This window comes from Anoplolepis gracilipes, chromosome 4, assembly GCF_047496725.1.
Source record: "Anoplolepis gracilipes chromosome 4, ASM4749672v1, whole genome shotgun sequence".
In the NCBI taxonomy this organism is placed as follows: domain Eukaryota; kingdom Metazoa; phylum Arthropoda; class Insecta; order Hymenoptera; family Formicidae; genus Anoplolepis; species Anoplolepis gracilipes.
The window spans coordinates 14777582-14795042 of record NC_132973.1 but is presented as its reverse complement, the minus strand read 5'-3'; the positions used below and the strand labels follow the sequence as shown (position 1 = coordinate 14795042).

General features: G+C 30.9%; 3 protein-coding genes across 3 annotated transcripts; all 3 read left to right on the top strand.

The window, feature by feature from the left end:
- Window positions 1-752: 752 nt before the first annotated feature.
- LOC140664545 (uncharacterized) lies at window positions 753-5575 on the top strand. The gene is made up of 10 exons (XM_072889719.1): window positions 753-1661; window positions 2051-2150; window positions 2288-2398; window positions 2500-2655; window positions 2738-2787; window positions 3330-3915; window positions 4267-4499; window positions 4699-4798; window positions 4941-5210; window positions 5303-5575. Exons 1-10 carry the CDS (start codon window positions 862-864, stop codon window positions 5366-5368), a joined length of 2472 nt encoding a protein of 823 aa, XP_072745820.1. The 5' UTR covers window positions 753-861; the 3' UTR covers window positions 5369-5575.
- A 357-nt stretch (window positions 5576-5932) lies between these two features.
- On the top strand, window positions 5933-10615 carry LOC140664544 (uncharacterized). Its single transcript, XM_072889718.1, has 11 exons — window positions 5933-6550; window positions 6848-7080; window positions 7178-7277; window positions 7417-7686; window positions 7804-7855; window positions 8312-8366; window positions 8427-9035; window positions 9520-9759; window positions 9842-9941; window positions 10062-10331; window positions 10562-10615. Exons 1-11 carry the CDS (start codon window positions 5948-5950, stop codon window positions 10613-10615), a joined length of 2586 nt encoding a protein of 861 aa, XP_072745819.1. The 5' UTR covers window positions 5933-5947.
- A 3712-nt stretch (window positions 10616-14327) lies between these two features.
- Window positions 14328-17111, top strand: LOC140664773 (odorant receptor 4-like). Its single transcript, XM_072890240.1, has 5 exons — window positions 14328-15380; window positions 15583-15682; window positions 15773-15883; window positions 16301-16456; window positions 16947-17111. Exons 1-5 carry the CDS (start codon window positions 14599-14601, stop codon window positions 16998-17000), a joined length of 1203 nt encoding a protein of 400 aa, XP_072746341.1. The 5' UTR covers window positions 14328-14598; the 3' UTR covers window positions 17001-17111.
- The last annotated feature ends 350 nt before the right edge of the window (window positions 17112-17461 follow it).

The following is a 17461-nucleotide window of genomic DNA, read 5'->3' as shown; positions in this document are numbered from 1 at the left end:
GTCTTTATCCACAATCTCTTTTTTCTTGGAAAAAATTTATTTGAATTACATATATTAGTTACGTCTAACTTAGCAATTGCGTAATGCGTATTCTTTGTTACAAACTTTTATTGCAACATTATTATCTTTCTTCTTTCAAAATTCCTACCTTTCTTTGAATCCTATTTAAGGGTTTATAAAATGTACATAAAACGCGAATAATAAAAAACTATGTGTTCTATCGTCATGATCGCAATGAAATTGCTAGGAGCAATTTGCTTACTATAAAAATATCTCAATAAAATGATTTATCGATGCAAATGATTTCATGCTATACAAAATGTTAAACTGTAGAGAAATCACAATTGTCCAAAATATTAATACCTGAATTACTTGTTTGAAATTCTGTCAGAACGTCATTTATAGATATAACTGTGGAAAATATCATTTAGTTTTAATGTGTGCACGCTAGTGTATGCTAATTTTATCAAATAATATGTGATAATATATCTTTAAACATATTATTACATACACACGCACAAGAAATATTTTATATTAGAGTTCACTCTTCTTAGTTTTTCTGACTGGTAGAAATATACATATTACGTTTTGAACACCGCACACTTTTACTCTTGACTGCGCGACAAACCAAATCTCCCATCTTTTATCTTACAGCGCCTGCGTAAACATTAAAATTATCTACATTTTCCTTCCCATTGAAAGTTGCAACGATTCTCAGAATGTAGCACCCCTGCGTAAAGTTTCTACGGAGAGGCGAACTTTCCGCACGCAAGCGTCTCTGCGGCCAACTCTCATGCGATTCTTTTGATTCGTTACAGTTGAAAATCAAAACGCAATCAAGCAATTATAAAAATCGCGAATATGTCGTTTACTGATGCCCGCCGCACGATGTTCCGAAACATTAACTATAGATCCGACATGGAATACGTGGTGAAAGTCGCCAAAATTTTGTTAACCCCCGTTGGTGTCTGGCCTCTTTACAAGACCGATTCTACGTTTGATAAGATAAAGTACGTTTTCCAGACGAGCTTCATATTCAGTTTGATGTGCTTTTTACTCATTCCGCATATCATATATACCTTCTTCGATGCGGAGGACTTGACGAGATACATGAAGGTAATAGCCGCCCAGGTGTTCAGTCTTTTGGGTATCATCAAGTTTTGGACGATGATCATCAATAGAGATGACATCAAGTGTTGTCTACAACAAATGAAGATTCAGTACAGGGATGTGGAGAGTGAGGAGGATCGATCGGTGATGGTGAAACATGCCAAACTTGGAAGACAGTTCACGATTATGTACTTGGGATTATTGTACGGTGGTGCGTTGCCTTACCACATAATTATGCCATTGGTGGCGGATACAATTGTCAATGAGGATAATACGACACAGTTACCTCTGCCATATCTTAGTGATTACGTCTTCTTCGTGGTGAAGAACTCGCCGTTCTACGAGCTCCTCTTCGTCACACAGATCATTTTCAGCACCCTCATCTTATCAACAAATTGTGGCGTTTACAGCTTGATCGCTACCTGCGTGATGCATGCCTGCTGTTTATTCGAGATCAGCCGCAGACACATGGAAACTTTTTTGATTAGCGAAACTGATGATCTTCACAAACGATTTGGTTACATAATCGTGCATCATATGCGAGCTCTCAGGTCAGCAAAGAATAAACAAACGTTTTACCGAATGTGTTATTAACAATATTAAACGAATATTAATATATTTTATTAAAATAGAAAGAATAGAAAAAATATATTTTATTGATATATAGAAAGTAAAATGTTAATCACGACAATTACTGTTATTATAAATATATAATATTATAATTGACACATATATACAACATATATACACACACACTCATATACATATATAAGAAAGCAAGAAAAATAAATATCGATTTTTATTTAATGTATTATCTAAAGTAAATAATGTTTCTTACAATATATTTATTTACAATTATTTATTTTTATTATAATATATATACATAATTATAATTTGTAATAATTATTATACCATAAAAAGTTATTTCTATCTATTACAGATTTACTGAGATGATTGAAAAATCATTCAATTTTGTCTTTTTATCCGAAATGGTTGGATGCACTATTATTATATGTTTCCTTGAATATGGCGTTCTCAAGGTATTTTTAAATATTTTTTGTATTACATATATCGATTGATTTTTACTCTTGTAAAGTCTAATATTAAATTAACTTATATATACACACGCATATATACATATACACATATACTGCTTTTACGAATAGATTTATTTCAGGAATGGGAGGACAATCAAATATTAGGTACAATTATATATTTTATTTTAGTGATTTCGATTTTGGTAAACGTTTTTACTTTATCATCTATCGGTGATCGTCTTAAAGAAGAGGTAGATCTGACAAATTATTAATTTAATAAATATTATAAAACGTGACCTAATATTAGTTAAATACTCTCGATATTTATATTTAATTTTATACCATAAACAAGAGCGTAAAAATTGGAGAGGCGTCGTATTTTATCGACTGGTATGCGTTCCCAGCAAAGAATGTGAACGGTTTAGTCATGGTGATGATCAGATCAAATCGCCCGTCAACATTGACAGCTGGTAAAATATTTGATATTTCTCTTCAAGGTTTTTGCGACGTAAGTAACTTCTGTCGTTACTTATTAATTACTTATAAATTTATTTATACATACTACTCGACTTTTTCGCGAATGTTCACAGGTATGCAAAACATCAGCGGCGTATTTTAATTTCATTCGAATGGTTGCGGCGTAAAATGTGATTGTCCTAAACATCATTCGCTGCAATATCGACTATCTCGCTCAAGACATATCAATTTTTTATTTTCACTCTGTCACAAATATAACACTTATCATCTTGTTCGCATTTATCATTTAACTTCAAGTGACATCAATGAATCGAACAAATAATAAAATATATTACTATATAAATGTTAGCTAAAATAACATCATGATATAAACATTTTTAACCACAGTTTTTCCACAGCAAGAAAGAAACTATAATTTTTACGATTAAACTATAATTCTACGATAGAGTCGCCAGAATAACTTTGAGATCGTAGAATGCTTCCCTCCGTTTTAAAGTTTCTTGGATCATCATTATTCTCCCCTCGCTCTGACCACAATTGTACTTTTCTCTCAATCTCACTGAAACGTTCTATAATGCAAGTTACAAAAGCAAGGGATCATTTTAATCATTTTCTCTGAAAACAGCCTAGTGCATCTCGCGCATGCTTACTGAGAGTTCTGGCTCTCTCAACTTGACTGTCAGTCGTCGCTGAATTGTCATTAAGATTACACTCAACGATCGCTACATTTATGGAAGAGTTTAATTCTGTGCAGGATGAAAAAAGGCTTTTGGATTTTCACTATGCTGCACAAGTCAGCTTTTGGCTGTTAAAGCCGATCGGTGCCTGGCCCTTGAAACAGCCAGCTACTACAATGGAAATTATTATATATAGCTTGTCGATTGTCATCGCTATGTTTTTTCAACTATTTATGATCGTCCCATGGATCACATGTATAGTTACCGCGAAATGGAGCATTTATGAGATTCTCAGGACTGCATGTCCGCTAATATTTTCAACTACTGTTTTTCTGAGATACTTACTATTGCTATTTCATCGAGCTGAAATCAGATCGTGCATCGATCATATTGTTGAAGACTGGTGTAACACGACAATGATCGAAGATCGTACAATCATGTTAACAAACGCCAAATCGGGACGCTTCTTTGGTATTATATCCGTGGCGTTTATGTTTGGCAGCGGTCTACCTTACACCTGTATGCCTTTAGTGTTACCACCCATCGTTACGAAAGACAACGTGACGATTAGATCGATGCCAAATCCTTTTGAGCTGATCTTTTTGGACGTCCAGGTCAATTCAATGTACGACGTTAAATTTATTCATTCGAAAGAACTTTATTTTCAATTTTTTAATTATTTAGATTTTCCTTCTTTCTTTTATCTTTTATTTTACTTTATAAGAAAGATATCTATCTGAAAAAATTTTAAATTCTTTTTCGTAATAAGTTGATCATAATCTATATTATAAGTGCTCAAGAAATATATTATGTTAATGCTATAATTAATAAAAATCCTTAATTTAAAAAGAATTATATATAATTTTAATTATAATCTTAATTTTAATTATCATTAAATAATAATTACAACAAATATAAATTATAATTTTTTAGCAATTTTGTGTTTTTTTAATTATTACGTACAGGTCAGTCCAATTTACGAAATTGTATATGCACTGGAAACTTTATCGTGTTGTGTTTTGTATACCGTATTTTGCGGCATTTGTAGTTTAACAGCTAAATTCGTTACTCACGCGTGCGGCCAGTGCGAAATCCTGATGTATATTTTCGAAGAGGTGATCGATAGTGGTGATCGAAACCGAGGCACTATCGACCAAAGGATTAGTACTGCTGTAACATATCATCTCCGAATACTAAGGTGAGTTGATTAATTAATTGTCGTTTTTCCATTCGCAGTTTTCTGCAAGTATAATACTACCCAAGTAAAACAGAAAGTCACGATAATATTAAAGTAACGTCAAATGACATCAAAATGGCGAGAATATGACTACAAAAACTCATTTTTTTTTGTCATTTTGTCATTGTGACTTTCTGTTCTGGGGTATATTGAATTTCAGATTTATTTCTGACGTAGACAAGATATTGAACGAGATATGTTTAGCTGAATTTATAAATGCTTCGTGTAATATATGTTTACTTGGATATTATGTTATTGTGGTACGTCAATTAATTTGTAATAACGTTCAACATTTTGATATTTTACATTATCTGTCAAAAAATAATGTATATTAATTATTACATATATTACATCTATATATAATTTATTAATTGTTCATTTTAAACTCCTTATTACGTGTAGGATTGGAATAATGAAGAATCAATACTACAAATTTTCGTATATTTCCTTGCCTTTATATCTATCACTTTTAACATATACATATTTTGCTATATCGGCGAACAACTTGTGGATCGATACCAGAAAATAGGTGTTAAATGTTATATGATAGACTGGTATCGTTTACCACAAAATAAGGCACGTAATTTGATATTTCCGATGATTATGTCAAATTATCCAATTGAACTTACTGCCGGAAAAATGATGACAATTACTATAAGCAGTTTTTCTAATGTAAGTCTGCTAATATTTATTATTATTGAAAAAATATCTGTAATTGTGTAAATGTTATAAATACTAATGTTCTGCTGTATATTATACTTTAGATTTTGAAAACGTCGATGGCCTATTTTAATTTACTTCGGCAAGTTGTTTCGCAGGAAAATACATAAATGTGCAACAATGATAGAGAACATTTTTGAAACAAAATATAAAACATTGCGCAAACATTATTAATATTTTTAGAAATATGCGAGCAATTTGCTAGATAATATGTGTAGTAAAAAATCGAGAGACATATAAGAATAATACGAAGCACAGAGTTATGTAAAACTTTTTATGCGCAATATGTATTGTAAAGTTTTGATTGTATGTTTTGATTTGCGAGCCTTTTAGTCTTTATTATTTGCATTGTAAAGTTTTTTCAAGAAAAATATCAGAAAATATCAGAATGACATAATGTTAGTAACTTTGCGATTATCCTTGAACAAAAGTTTCCACCGATGCCACATCATCGCGAAAACTATTCAACCCTTCTTGATTTATTCCTCAACCGCAGCTACTATTTCCCCATAAACTGATAATATAAAAAAAATGCAAATTACTGGTCATCAAAGTCACGACTTTTACTTGCGGGGATCGGAGAAGTTCATCGAACGGGCCGCGCATGCTTCGTAGAAGAAATTCGCCTTGAATTTCTATTTCGCAAGGTAGTAAAGATCGAGTTGGCAGTGACGTTACATCGAACGAAAATGGTCGATCGGAAGCAAAAGAGCGCGTTCGTAAACACAGCCTCCGCCGAAATATTGAATCAAAATAATAAATTTTACGCTTCGGACTTTTATTATGCCATCCGGATAAGCGTTTCCCTGTTGAAGCCGATTGGTGCATGGCCGTTGCGACAAGGAGCTACCAAGATAGAAATTATCGTTCACAGGTTATCAATCTCTATTGCCATGTTTCTTCAATTCTTCGCGATCATCTCGTGGATCGTGTGTATAATTTCCACGAAATGGACCTTCTACGAGATTCTCAGAACCGCATGTCCGCTGATATTTACATTTACCGTTTTACTGAGATACCTGCTGTTGCTGTTCCATCAGAAAGAGATCAAATCGTGTATCGATCGCATTGCTGAAGACTGGCGTAACGTGACAATAGCCGAGGATCGCGAGATCATGTTAGCTAACGCCAAATCGGGACGTGTCTTTGGCATCATTTCCGTGGCGTTCATGTTCGGCAGCGGTCTACCTTACACCTGTATGCCTTTAGTGTTACCACCCATCGTTACGAAAGACAACGTGACGATTAGATCGTTGCCTAATCCTTGTGAGCTGTACTTTTTGGACATCCAGGTTAATTTAATGTATGATATTAAGTTCTTTTATTCTGAGACCGAAAAATGTTACATTTATATATTATATTTTCAATCTTATAATTATCGTGATTTTCTCTTCCGCTTTTTGTTATAAAAAAAGTCAAAAAAATTATAAGTTTTATAATAAATTAATTACATATTCTTAACAATAGATACTCAAATATATTTGGCTATGTATATAATTAATAAAAACTCTTAATTTAAAAATAATTATATATACTTAGCAAATTATAATTTTTTAACAATTTCGTGTTCTTTTAATTATCATATACAGGTCAGTCCAACTTACGAAATCGCATATGTATTGGTAGCTTTATCGTGCTTCACTGCGTACACTATATTTTGCGGCATTTGTAGCTTAACAGCCAAATTTGTTACTCACATATGTGGCCAATGCGAGATTCTGACATATATTTTCGAAGAGATGATCGACGGTGGTGATCGAAATCGAGGTACCGTCGACCAAAGGATCAGTACCGCTATAATACATCATCTTCGAATACTCAAGTAAGTTACATAACTAATTTAATTTGGTTGATATTTATTTTTCATTTGCAGTTTTCCTTCGGGTAGTATTTCCTACGAATATTATATTGAATTTCAGATTTGTTTCTGACGTAGATAAGGTATTGAACGAGATATGTTTAGCGGAATTTATAAATGCTTCGTGTAATATATGTTTACTTGGTTACTATGTTATCATGGTACGTATAATTTCATTACAGTTTTATTTCGCAATATTACTACTTTAGCTTATCAAATAAAATAAAAATATTTATTTATTATATGTATATAGTTTAAGTCTTTAATTTATTAATTATATTTTTAATATTATATGTGTAGGATTGGAATAACCAGGAATCAATGCTACAAATTTTTGTGTATTTCGTCGCTTTTATATCAATTACATTTAACATATACATATTTTGCTACATCGGCGAACGGCTCGTAGATCGATGGCAAAAAGTAGGCATTAAGTGTTACATGATTGAATGGTATCGTTTACCAGAGAATAAGGCACGTAATTTGATGTTTCCGATTATTATGTCAAATTATCCGATTGAACTTACCGCTGGAAAAATGATAAAGATAACTATGAATAGTTTTTCTGGGGTGAGTACACAAAATTTTATTATTAAAACAGTTTGAACTGTTACTATGTTATCATGGTACGCATACGAACTGTCAAACTTTTCACATTATATTGATTTTGATTATGTTCTTCTCTAGATTTTGAGAGCGTCAATGGCATATCTTAACTTACTTCGTGAAATTTCCTCACGTAATATTATATAAATATACAAGAGTTGCTTACAATTTTCAATGAGATAATCAAGAAACATAAAAGATTGAAGAATATTTTCAGAAATGTGTTTGAATAAAGTTCTTGCTGGATATAATTTTATACAAGTATTGTAGTTGAAGATCAGATCTAAACATGTGAAAGTAATGTATAACACAGAGAGTTGTATAAAAAAGAACTTTCACATATATATAAAGTTTTTTTCTTTCACATTTTGTAGAGTTTTTTCCGATGAAAATATTAGAAAATATCAGAATTACATATTGTCAATAACTTTGCAATGATTATCCTCGGACAAGAGTCTTAATCCCGATACCGCATTATTGCATTAAACGCAATCGTCTGTACCTACTTTTTTCTGATTTAATCCACGCAACTGCGTTGTTTCCTCTGTAAACTCTAAAGTAAAGTATATTACAAAATGCAAATTACTAGTCATCGAAGTTGCGACTTTGACTCGCAAAGATCGCAGGAGTTCATCGAACAGTCCGTGCGCGCATGCTTCTTAGAAATCCGCTTCCTAGAAATTTTGACAATCCAGATAATACAGATTGAGCCGACAGCTCTTTGACATCATGAAAATGATTGAGCGGAAGCAACTAGTCAACGTGCTTGCCGACAATGTAACAAAACAAAATGAATCACATATTTCAGACTTTTATTACGCCGTTCAGATAACCATCTGTTTGCTGAAGCCGATCGGTGCATGGCCATTGAGCAATGATGAGACTTCGAAATTTAAGATGGCTTTGCACAAGCTATCAATGATGACCGCCACGTTCCTCTTTATTTTCTCAATCGTACCATGGATCATGCAGATCGTCAAAGAGAAGTGGAGCGTCTTTCTGATACTCCGTACGATATGCTCACTGCTTTATATGCTGACGATCTTCGTGAGATATATTTTGCTGCTGTGGCATCAAGACCGACTCAAGTCCTGCATCGATCACGTGGCCGAGGACTGGCGATGCGTCGAGGATCGAAATATCATGCTGGCGAACGCCAAAACGGGTCGTACGTTTGGTATCGTTTCCGTGGCTTTCATGTTTAGCGGCGGGGTGTTGTATAGTATGCTACCTATGGTGTTGCCGAATGCGACCAATGAGGATAATGTTACCGTGAGACTGCATCCGTCGCCTTGCGAGTTTCTCATGTTTGATTCCAAGATAAAACTCAAGAACAAGGTGAGTCATTAATAATGTTAAATTTAAATTTTAATTATTAAAGAATATTCTATTTTTTTCGCGCGTTTTCTCTTTAATGACAATTTTTTAAATTTAAAAACAATTTTTTTTTGGCAAAAATGTTGAGATTAGTAATTTTTAAATTACAAAATAATTTTAAATTACAAGTGTTTAAAAAAAGAGAAATTTTTCGCGAATTATAAACTTTAAGTAGCCAAATAAACTATAAAGTTATATATAAATTCTGCAATTAATTTTAGGTAAACTTTAATAGAGTTTGAAATTTAATTTAACGCTAATAAAGATTGAAAAGTTGTGGTAAATGATGCTCCTTTTCGATTATTTTCGCTAAAAAAAATAAGATTCTATATGATAAGTAAATTTAAAAAATAATTTACTAGAAATGGAATGCATTCTACATATATTGATATTATATCCACAAATCAATTATTGTATCGTCGCACAGACTAGTCCTGCATATGAGATCGTGTACTTCTTACAACTTTTGATGGGTTACACTGCCTATAGCGCCTTCTGCAGAATTTGCAGTTTGATAGCCAATTTCGTCATGCATGTGTGCGGCCAGTGTGACGTGTTAGCGACAATTTTTGAGGAAACCGTAGATGGTGGCAAACACAATGACGGTTCCATCGAGAACCGAATAGCTATCGCGATAACCCAGCATTTCCGTTTGCTAAGGTAATAAGTTGAATTAAAGCAACAACAATTATATTTAACAAGCAGCATATATTTGACAATTCCGCTCTGCAATTTTCTTCAGATTGGTTTTTGACGTAAGCAACTTATTTACCGAGATATGTCTCATAGAATTTCTAAACGCTTCATGTAACATATGTTTAATTGGATACTACATAGTAACCGTACGTTGCATAATCACCCTGAAATTTAAAACTATCATAGACGACATTTAGAATAAATTTTAATGTTTTACAATTGTTAATTTTTTTTCTCTATAATAAACTTTTGGTTATAAATTTCAGGACTTAAATAATAACGAATCATTCGTACAGATTTTTATGTATCTCTTCGCTCTCGTGTCCATCATTTTCAATGTGTTTATGTTTTGCTACATCGGCGATTTGCTAAAAGAGCGCTGCCAGAATGTAGGTACCACTTGCTATGCAATCGAATGGTATCGGATGCCTTCTAAAAAAGCAAATGACTTAATTATGTCGATTGTGATGTCTCGATATCCTGCGACGCTCACTGCCGGAAAAATGATCACGATGACTTTGACGACATTCTCTGATGTGAGTAATAGCACTTTGCTTTAAATGTACAATATAATTATATAAAACTATTTAATGTATCGTAACAGTTTTGAATTTTGTACCGATTACATGGATTATTTAGAGACTGCAGTTAGTCAATATTAAATATTACAAACGACTACTGATATATTTATAGATTTAATAAATTTCAATAAAACATATCTCTATAAAGCGCTTAATTTCTGAAAATAAGATATTGTGTATCGTAGATCTTAAAAACTTCAATGGCGTATTTCAATTTGCTTCGTGAATTTTCCACATGAGATATTATGAGCATAACATACTTAATGACATTTTGAAAAATACTGTTATTTTTAGGATATCTATAGTAAAATATTATAATTTTATAATTTGATTAATAATGCACATGTTAGTACAGCATTTAGAAATAAATAAATTCCTTCTTTAAAAAATGTAATAACTATAAGAAATAAAATTTGCAAAAAATATAAGCAAAGGAGAGGAATAACAATATTCCAAAGCATTACATTATTTGCATGGTAAAAATATTGTATGAACGATTCCGCTAAGATGAAGAAAAACTTCATTCATCGATAAAAACAATAAACTTATTGTTATTAACAATGTGTCTCGATAAAGTCAAAGTATTTCTTATTTTCTTGAAAAGTAAATACTTTCAAAGTCAAATTACAAAGTCAAAGTTTCCATACACGATACACAACTGCACATAAAGAAAAACATCGCGTGCAAAATCAATTGTAGAAATTGCTTTCAATGACTATCTTGCTTCTCCTAGCTTTTTAATTTTTTTAATGTACGCAGGTGCAAGTAGATTGATAGCATTTTTCATTCTGATTGCAGTGATTAACAAAAAATTTCGGTTGTAGCTTCTCGTATATTCATTATTTCAGTCGCGCGATAGTAGAATCTTCTCTAACGTTCTAAAATTATTGAAATTACAAAATGCTCTCTTATTTTTATACAATTATAGAAAAATCATATACATTAGATATTTGATATATTAGATATTTAACTTTGTCGATCATTTTTGGTCGTCTATCGACCAATGATTAAATATTAAGCATGCGAAGTACAAGCATGATTTTTGCTCGACAACATATTTTACATTCTTTTGGTAATGTTTATTATGAATTAGCCTAATGATTATATATAATTATGATGTGCAAATAAATGTATTGTATATTTAGATATAAAAATATGTGAATCGCGAATTCAGATTAATTTTATTCATAAGAATGAGAGAATAAAAGCATAACAGCTCTGTGTTTGTAACAGCTTTTATTAGTGACATTATATATGTATATGTGTATAGTATATACTAATTATTTCTATTATATATAGTAGAAATCAGTAGTATACCATACATATGTATGTACATAATTAAATCATTTATTTTATATATTCTTTCATTTTTCCTATAAAAAATTAGAGTCCAATATCGCATCTCTTTTTTTCACTCTTACATCATTATCACAAGAAAACTTATTTCCCACAACATTAATTTTTTTTTTATAGTTTACGGAAAACATCTCCTACATCCATAAAAAGTAACAAACTAAAAAAATAAATTGCTTGTACGCAACATCCCTTTCAAAGTTTATAGATACGCGATGTCAATGATTTATTTTTTACATGGCTTTACGAGATTGCACGAACATGCAAGCGCATGCAGATTGCGAGTTTTCTTGAATCGTATAAAACTACGATCAATGGCGAGTAATCGCGCGTCCACTATCGTGTAGATCAGGTTCAAGATATTCACAAACAAGAATTATACAAACGCGACATAAATTATATCCCGTTTAGCCGCTTTTGTCTATTAGGCATCTGATCGCATTCACGTATCAAACCCTTCAGAGACGGATTTCGATGATCCTTGATTTTTCTCATCTGCGAGTTAATCCTAGCGATTCTCTACATAAATGGCATGTAAAGATAGACCTTTGCAAAATTCAAAGAACCATATTATTTATGATAAATCAGCTGCTGCCCAACGATAAAAATTTTTTTGTGTACGATTGCGAAACGCCAGTTCAAGCACACCCTCAACACACCTGACAGATGTTTGCTTTTATGCAATATATTCCCTACTGAAATGTCTTTCCAAACAATCAGAGTTACTCTGGAGGAATATTTTTGTCAGAAATATGCGACATATTATAAATGCAAATATATCTGATTTTACTATCCAAAAACTTATTGTGTCTGGACTTCGTTTCACTTGACGTGCATGTCAATTTCACTAATAAAAAAAATTCGTGTTTGTTATGCAATTCTTCTCGGGATTCGTGAAGTTATGATCGCAATGTGCAGTCTCGCGAGCTTCTTCATGCGCAGCTGGATATACGAATGACTTTAATTAAAAATTTAATAAACAAAAAACTTATGAAATTAAATAAGAGATTGATGGTTATTGTGAAGAGACTTTAAATCAGAACACGTAAGTAAATCAATCCTTGTAAATACCTTGTATATTTATCAATTTTTTTATAGTTTGCTGTAGCTCAATAATTTAAATGTATATATAAAGTAATATTGTACATTATACATGTATATTCATATTTATACATACACACACACACTCACATATATATATATATATATATATATATATGTAATAACAATTAATAAATAATCAAAGTTATAAATATATTTCCAGAAATTAGATTTTTTTGCATTGTATTTTAATTTCTTGTAATAAATGCAAAATATATAATATACGAACCTTATGGAATGTAACGTGTGTTTTCTAAAATATTTTGTTATTTTTGTGTACAAAAAATAATTATGTAGCAATAATTAGAGTAACATAAGAATGAATGAAACGCATAATGTATTATATATTTCATAATAATAATCTGAAAAATATTTCATAAAAAGAAATATATGTAATTGTCGAATTTACAGAAATAAGAAGACAACTTCATAAGGTTCATCTCATTGGACTTATATGGATTACTTTCAATATATTTACCTTTTGCTTCATCGGTAAACAACTGTAACAAAGGTATGTTGAATGTTCGGCAAAAACATTCAGTGTTTGTAATTCATTATCCTAATTAAAGAGAGAGAGGAAAAATAAATAGCACTAACAACGTGTGCATTGAAACGTCTTTCTAATGCAAAAGTGCGAACATTGATTTTAATCATAATTATATCTAATTCAACATAACTCAAAAATGAAAATTTTATTGAAGATTCGTTTAAAATATTTAATAACATAAGAGAGAATAATACATTAGAATATAAGAAAGAATTAGAGAAAATATTTTTATATGCAAATTTATTATATTTTAATTTATTAAAACAGTCATAACAAATCTTTTTCATTCTGATATTGATCAAAATTTAAAATTTATTTGTAGACATAAAAAAGCTTTATAAATTAAGTAACAGTTTCTTTCTTAATGTTTTTGTGGAAAGTAATGAGATAAAAGAAAATCTTTGTATGTAAAAAACAAGACTTTTTTACTGACATTTATATACATAATGCAATGCAATCGAAACTTTTACTTACCTTTCAACATCGCAGCTTCTAAAAAACACAAGTACAATAGATATAATAGAGATATCAATAAAGTCGAATCAAATATGTAACTAGAAAACTTGATAAACGTTGGTATATCAAAATGCTTTGCAGAGAAATGATTTGCTTCTTTAAATTTCTGTTCCTCACGCAACTATAAGTTCAACAAGTTCACTTCGTTTTTCTAAATACTTATTGATAATATCAATATATTCGTATATAAATCATATATAAATGTATTGCACGTTGTATAATTTTAAAATTATTTATTTCACCATATAGATATAAATTCATATTTATTTAATCCACTAAAGTGTTACATAAAAATAATGTTATTCCTTTATTACATCCTTTTATGTACCTTTTACATACGAGCATATTGAAATATTCTTTACCATGTAAGCAAAACTAGTATTACGTGTGGGGTCAACGTTCTGATAAATCCAATCCCAAGTTTTTATACAGAAAAAAGTTGTGGTCAATTATATTCCAGTATATTTGAAAAAAAAAATACACATTGACAACAGAAATGATTTCCATGGAAAAGCAATTCTGACCCTCACTGGTAAATAAGTTGGCTCTTGCAATAACTCTTTTTCAAACTCTTCCGTAACATTTGAATCTTTAAAACGCGCAAGCGTAGGCGGACAGTAGATGAATTTACTTTGTTGGCAACTTTTTCCTCAGCGATCAGTCGTGATCCGATTTGCGTAGATTTCATACAAAATTAACAGAAAGATGTTGCACAACCAACATTATCAAGATGATATTATGTATATTACACAATTAACGCGTCAGGTTTTGAGTTTACTGGGAGTCTGGCCATCTTTGAACAGAAAAAGATCTATCGGCGAAAGAGCTTGGAAATTCCTATTAATCTCAAGCTCTTATATTCTTCTCTATTGCGTCCTGATTCCCGGTCTTCTTTTCTGGCTGATCGAGAAGAGAACGCGCGTGCGAGTCCAAACAATTCCTCTAATTTTTTATGGCTTTATGGCTACAGGAAAATATAGCATTTTGGTATTCAGCGAAGGACGTATTAAACGTTGTTTAAAGCACATCGAGCAAGATTGGAAGATCCTTATCAGCATGGATGCACGAGATTCGATGATTGAATCGGCAAAGATTGGAAGACGCCTGGTTACACTTTGTGCAGCTTTCATGTATGGTAGCGGACTCTCTTTTCGATCGATTTTGCCATTCGCCAAGGGAAAAATCGTCACCGCGCAGAATGTCACAATTAAACCTCTGCCTTGCCCTGCTTATTTGTTTTCCTTCGATATACAAGTTAGTCCTATTTATGAGACGGTTTTCGCGATTCAATTTTTGTCCGGTATAGTTACTTATTCAATAACGATCGGTATATGTGGCCTTGCGGCTGTCTTTGTGATGCACGCTTGTGGCCAACTGAAGATCTTAGTGAATCTGATGAGAAATCTCGTTGAAGTGCAATGGGAAGAGAACCAAGAGTTGGATAAGAAACTTGCTGCAATGGTCGAGCATCAAATAAGGATACGAAAGTAAGTAGTTTTAAATTGCAATTTTTCTTATAATTCTTTATTTTGTATAATTCAACATACTTAATAACTATTTGTTAACAATAATTAATAATTATTAATAAATCACGTTTTACATATTCATTATTTACATATTCATGTTCTACATATTCATTTACAGATAGTTAATATTATTAATTATTAATCTTTTCGAAAATGATTTCAGTTTTTTGAGATTGGTAGAACATACTATGCAACAAGCATGTCTGATAGAATTAATGGGTTGCACAACGATCGTCTGCCTTTTGGGATACTTTATAATAATGGTTTGTAATGTTTATATTCCCACAAATACATATTTTCTTGATAAAAAAATATGGAAAACAAGGCAAGATACGAAATTCTTATGTTTATAGGAATGGGAAAATAGCAATTCAATAGCTATGTGCTCTTACTTTATTACACTTACATCTCTGATGATAAACATGTTCATGTTTTGTTATACCGGTGAACAGCTTACTGTTCAGGTACGTTTGTTGATATCAATCTGTCAAATTTTTTAGGAAACGTCATTACATTGTATTATATAATAATTTATAATAAAAAATTTTATATACATATGTCATAACATAATAGTATAACACACTAACGGATCCTGGCGTCAATAAAAGGGGGGGGGGAGAGAGGTTTGACAAAATTAGTTGATTTTATATCAATATGTTTTATTGTCACGGTTTGATCATTTCTTATCAAAATTGATTTTTTTCTCTTTCGAAGAGAGGGTTTTAATCCCCCCTTCCCAGAATCCGCCAGTGGTATAATATAATAACGTTATTTTTGGGTGTTTTCTTAACAAATATTGCACTTGTTTTTTATAAAAAAATGTTGTTGAAAATATTTATAAAATATTGTTATAATATGATATGTTTAAATGTTAATGATAGGCGGAGAGAGTAGCTAGTACATCGTGCGAGCTCGAATGGTATCGTCTTCCGGATAAAAAAGCACGTGGAATTGTGCTAGTGATAATTATGTCGAATTTGCCTACCAAAGTCACCGCTGGAAAAATCATGGATTTGTCATTCAAGACATACGGTGATGTAAGAATACATATATATAATATATACATATAAAAGCACTTAATTATTTTTTCATAAACTTGCAAAAATTATTGTATAACATACTAGCTGAATATATTATTACATACAAATATTTATTTTTATAAAGAAATATAAATAAAGATATAAATAAAAAATATATATGCATTACGTAATGAAAAAATGAACAACAGCAATTAAATATTTTTTTAATATATATATACGAGACAATAATTATACATTACATTTCTTATATATGGTAAACACATTAATAAGAGAATCAATGCTATTATTTTCTAAAATAATGTTAAATTAAATTATTTATAATTTCGACATATACATCATTAATTAATATTTGTCTCACATTTGCATGAATATCATCTATGTATTATAGTTTTTACTTCCATTGAATAATTCTTTTTCATTGAATTATGAATGAAATTAAGACAAAATAATAAATAAATTATTATAGAATTATTACTTTGTGTTTTAGGTCGTTAAGACAGCTGTGACATATTTTAATATGCTTCTAAACGTAACTGATTAAATCTACTTCTCTGCTATAATATTTTTATTTTTATCGTTGAAACTATGTACGAAGACGGACATACTATACAGCAATATTATTATGTAAACTTATAAATGTGTCAAATACAAAAATTTTGTATGATGTGGATATATATATTATTATATTATAAATTATATAATAATTATTATTTCTTTTCTTAATAACATATAACAATTCAAACGCAACCGACGATAAAAGTATAATTTGACATTGATCGAGAAGTACTAATATTACACTATACATTAACTTTCATATGTAATTTGAATCAAAGTACCGTAAAAGAGAAACAGAGCTATTCTTAGCGGTCAATATTCGATAAATATAATCGCAGAAAAGAATGAAGTTTGAAAGCCAATCGTATTTCTAGTTGAAAAAAAATACACGTTGGCGAATAGAAGTTCTATTCGTGGAAAATAATCGTAACCCTCGGTGAACAAGTT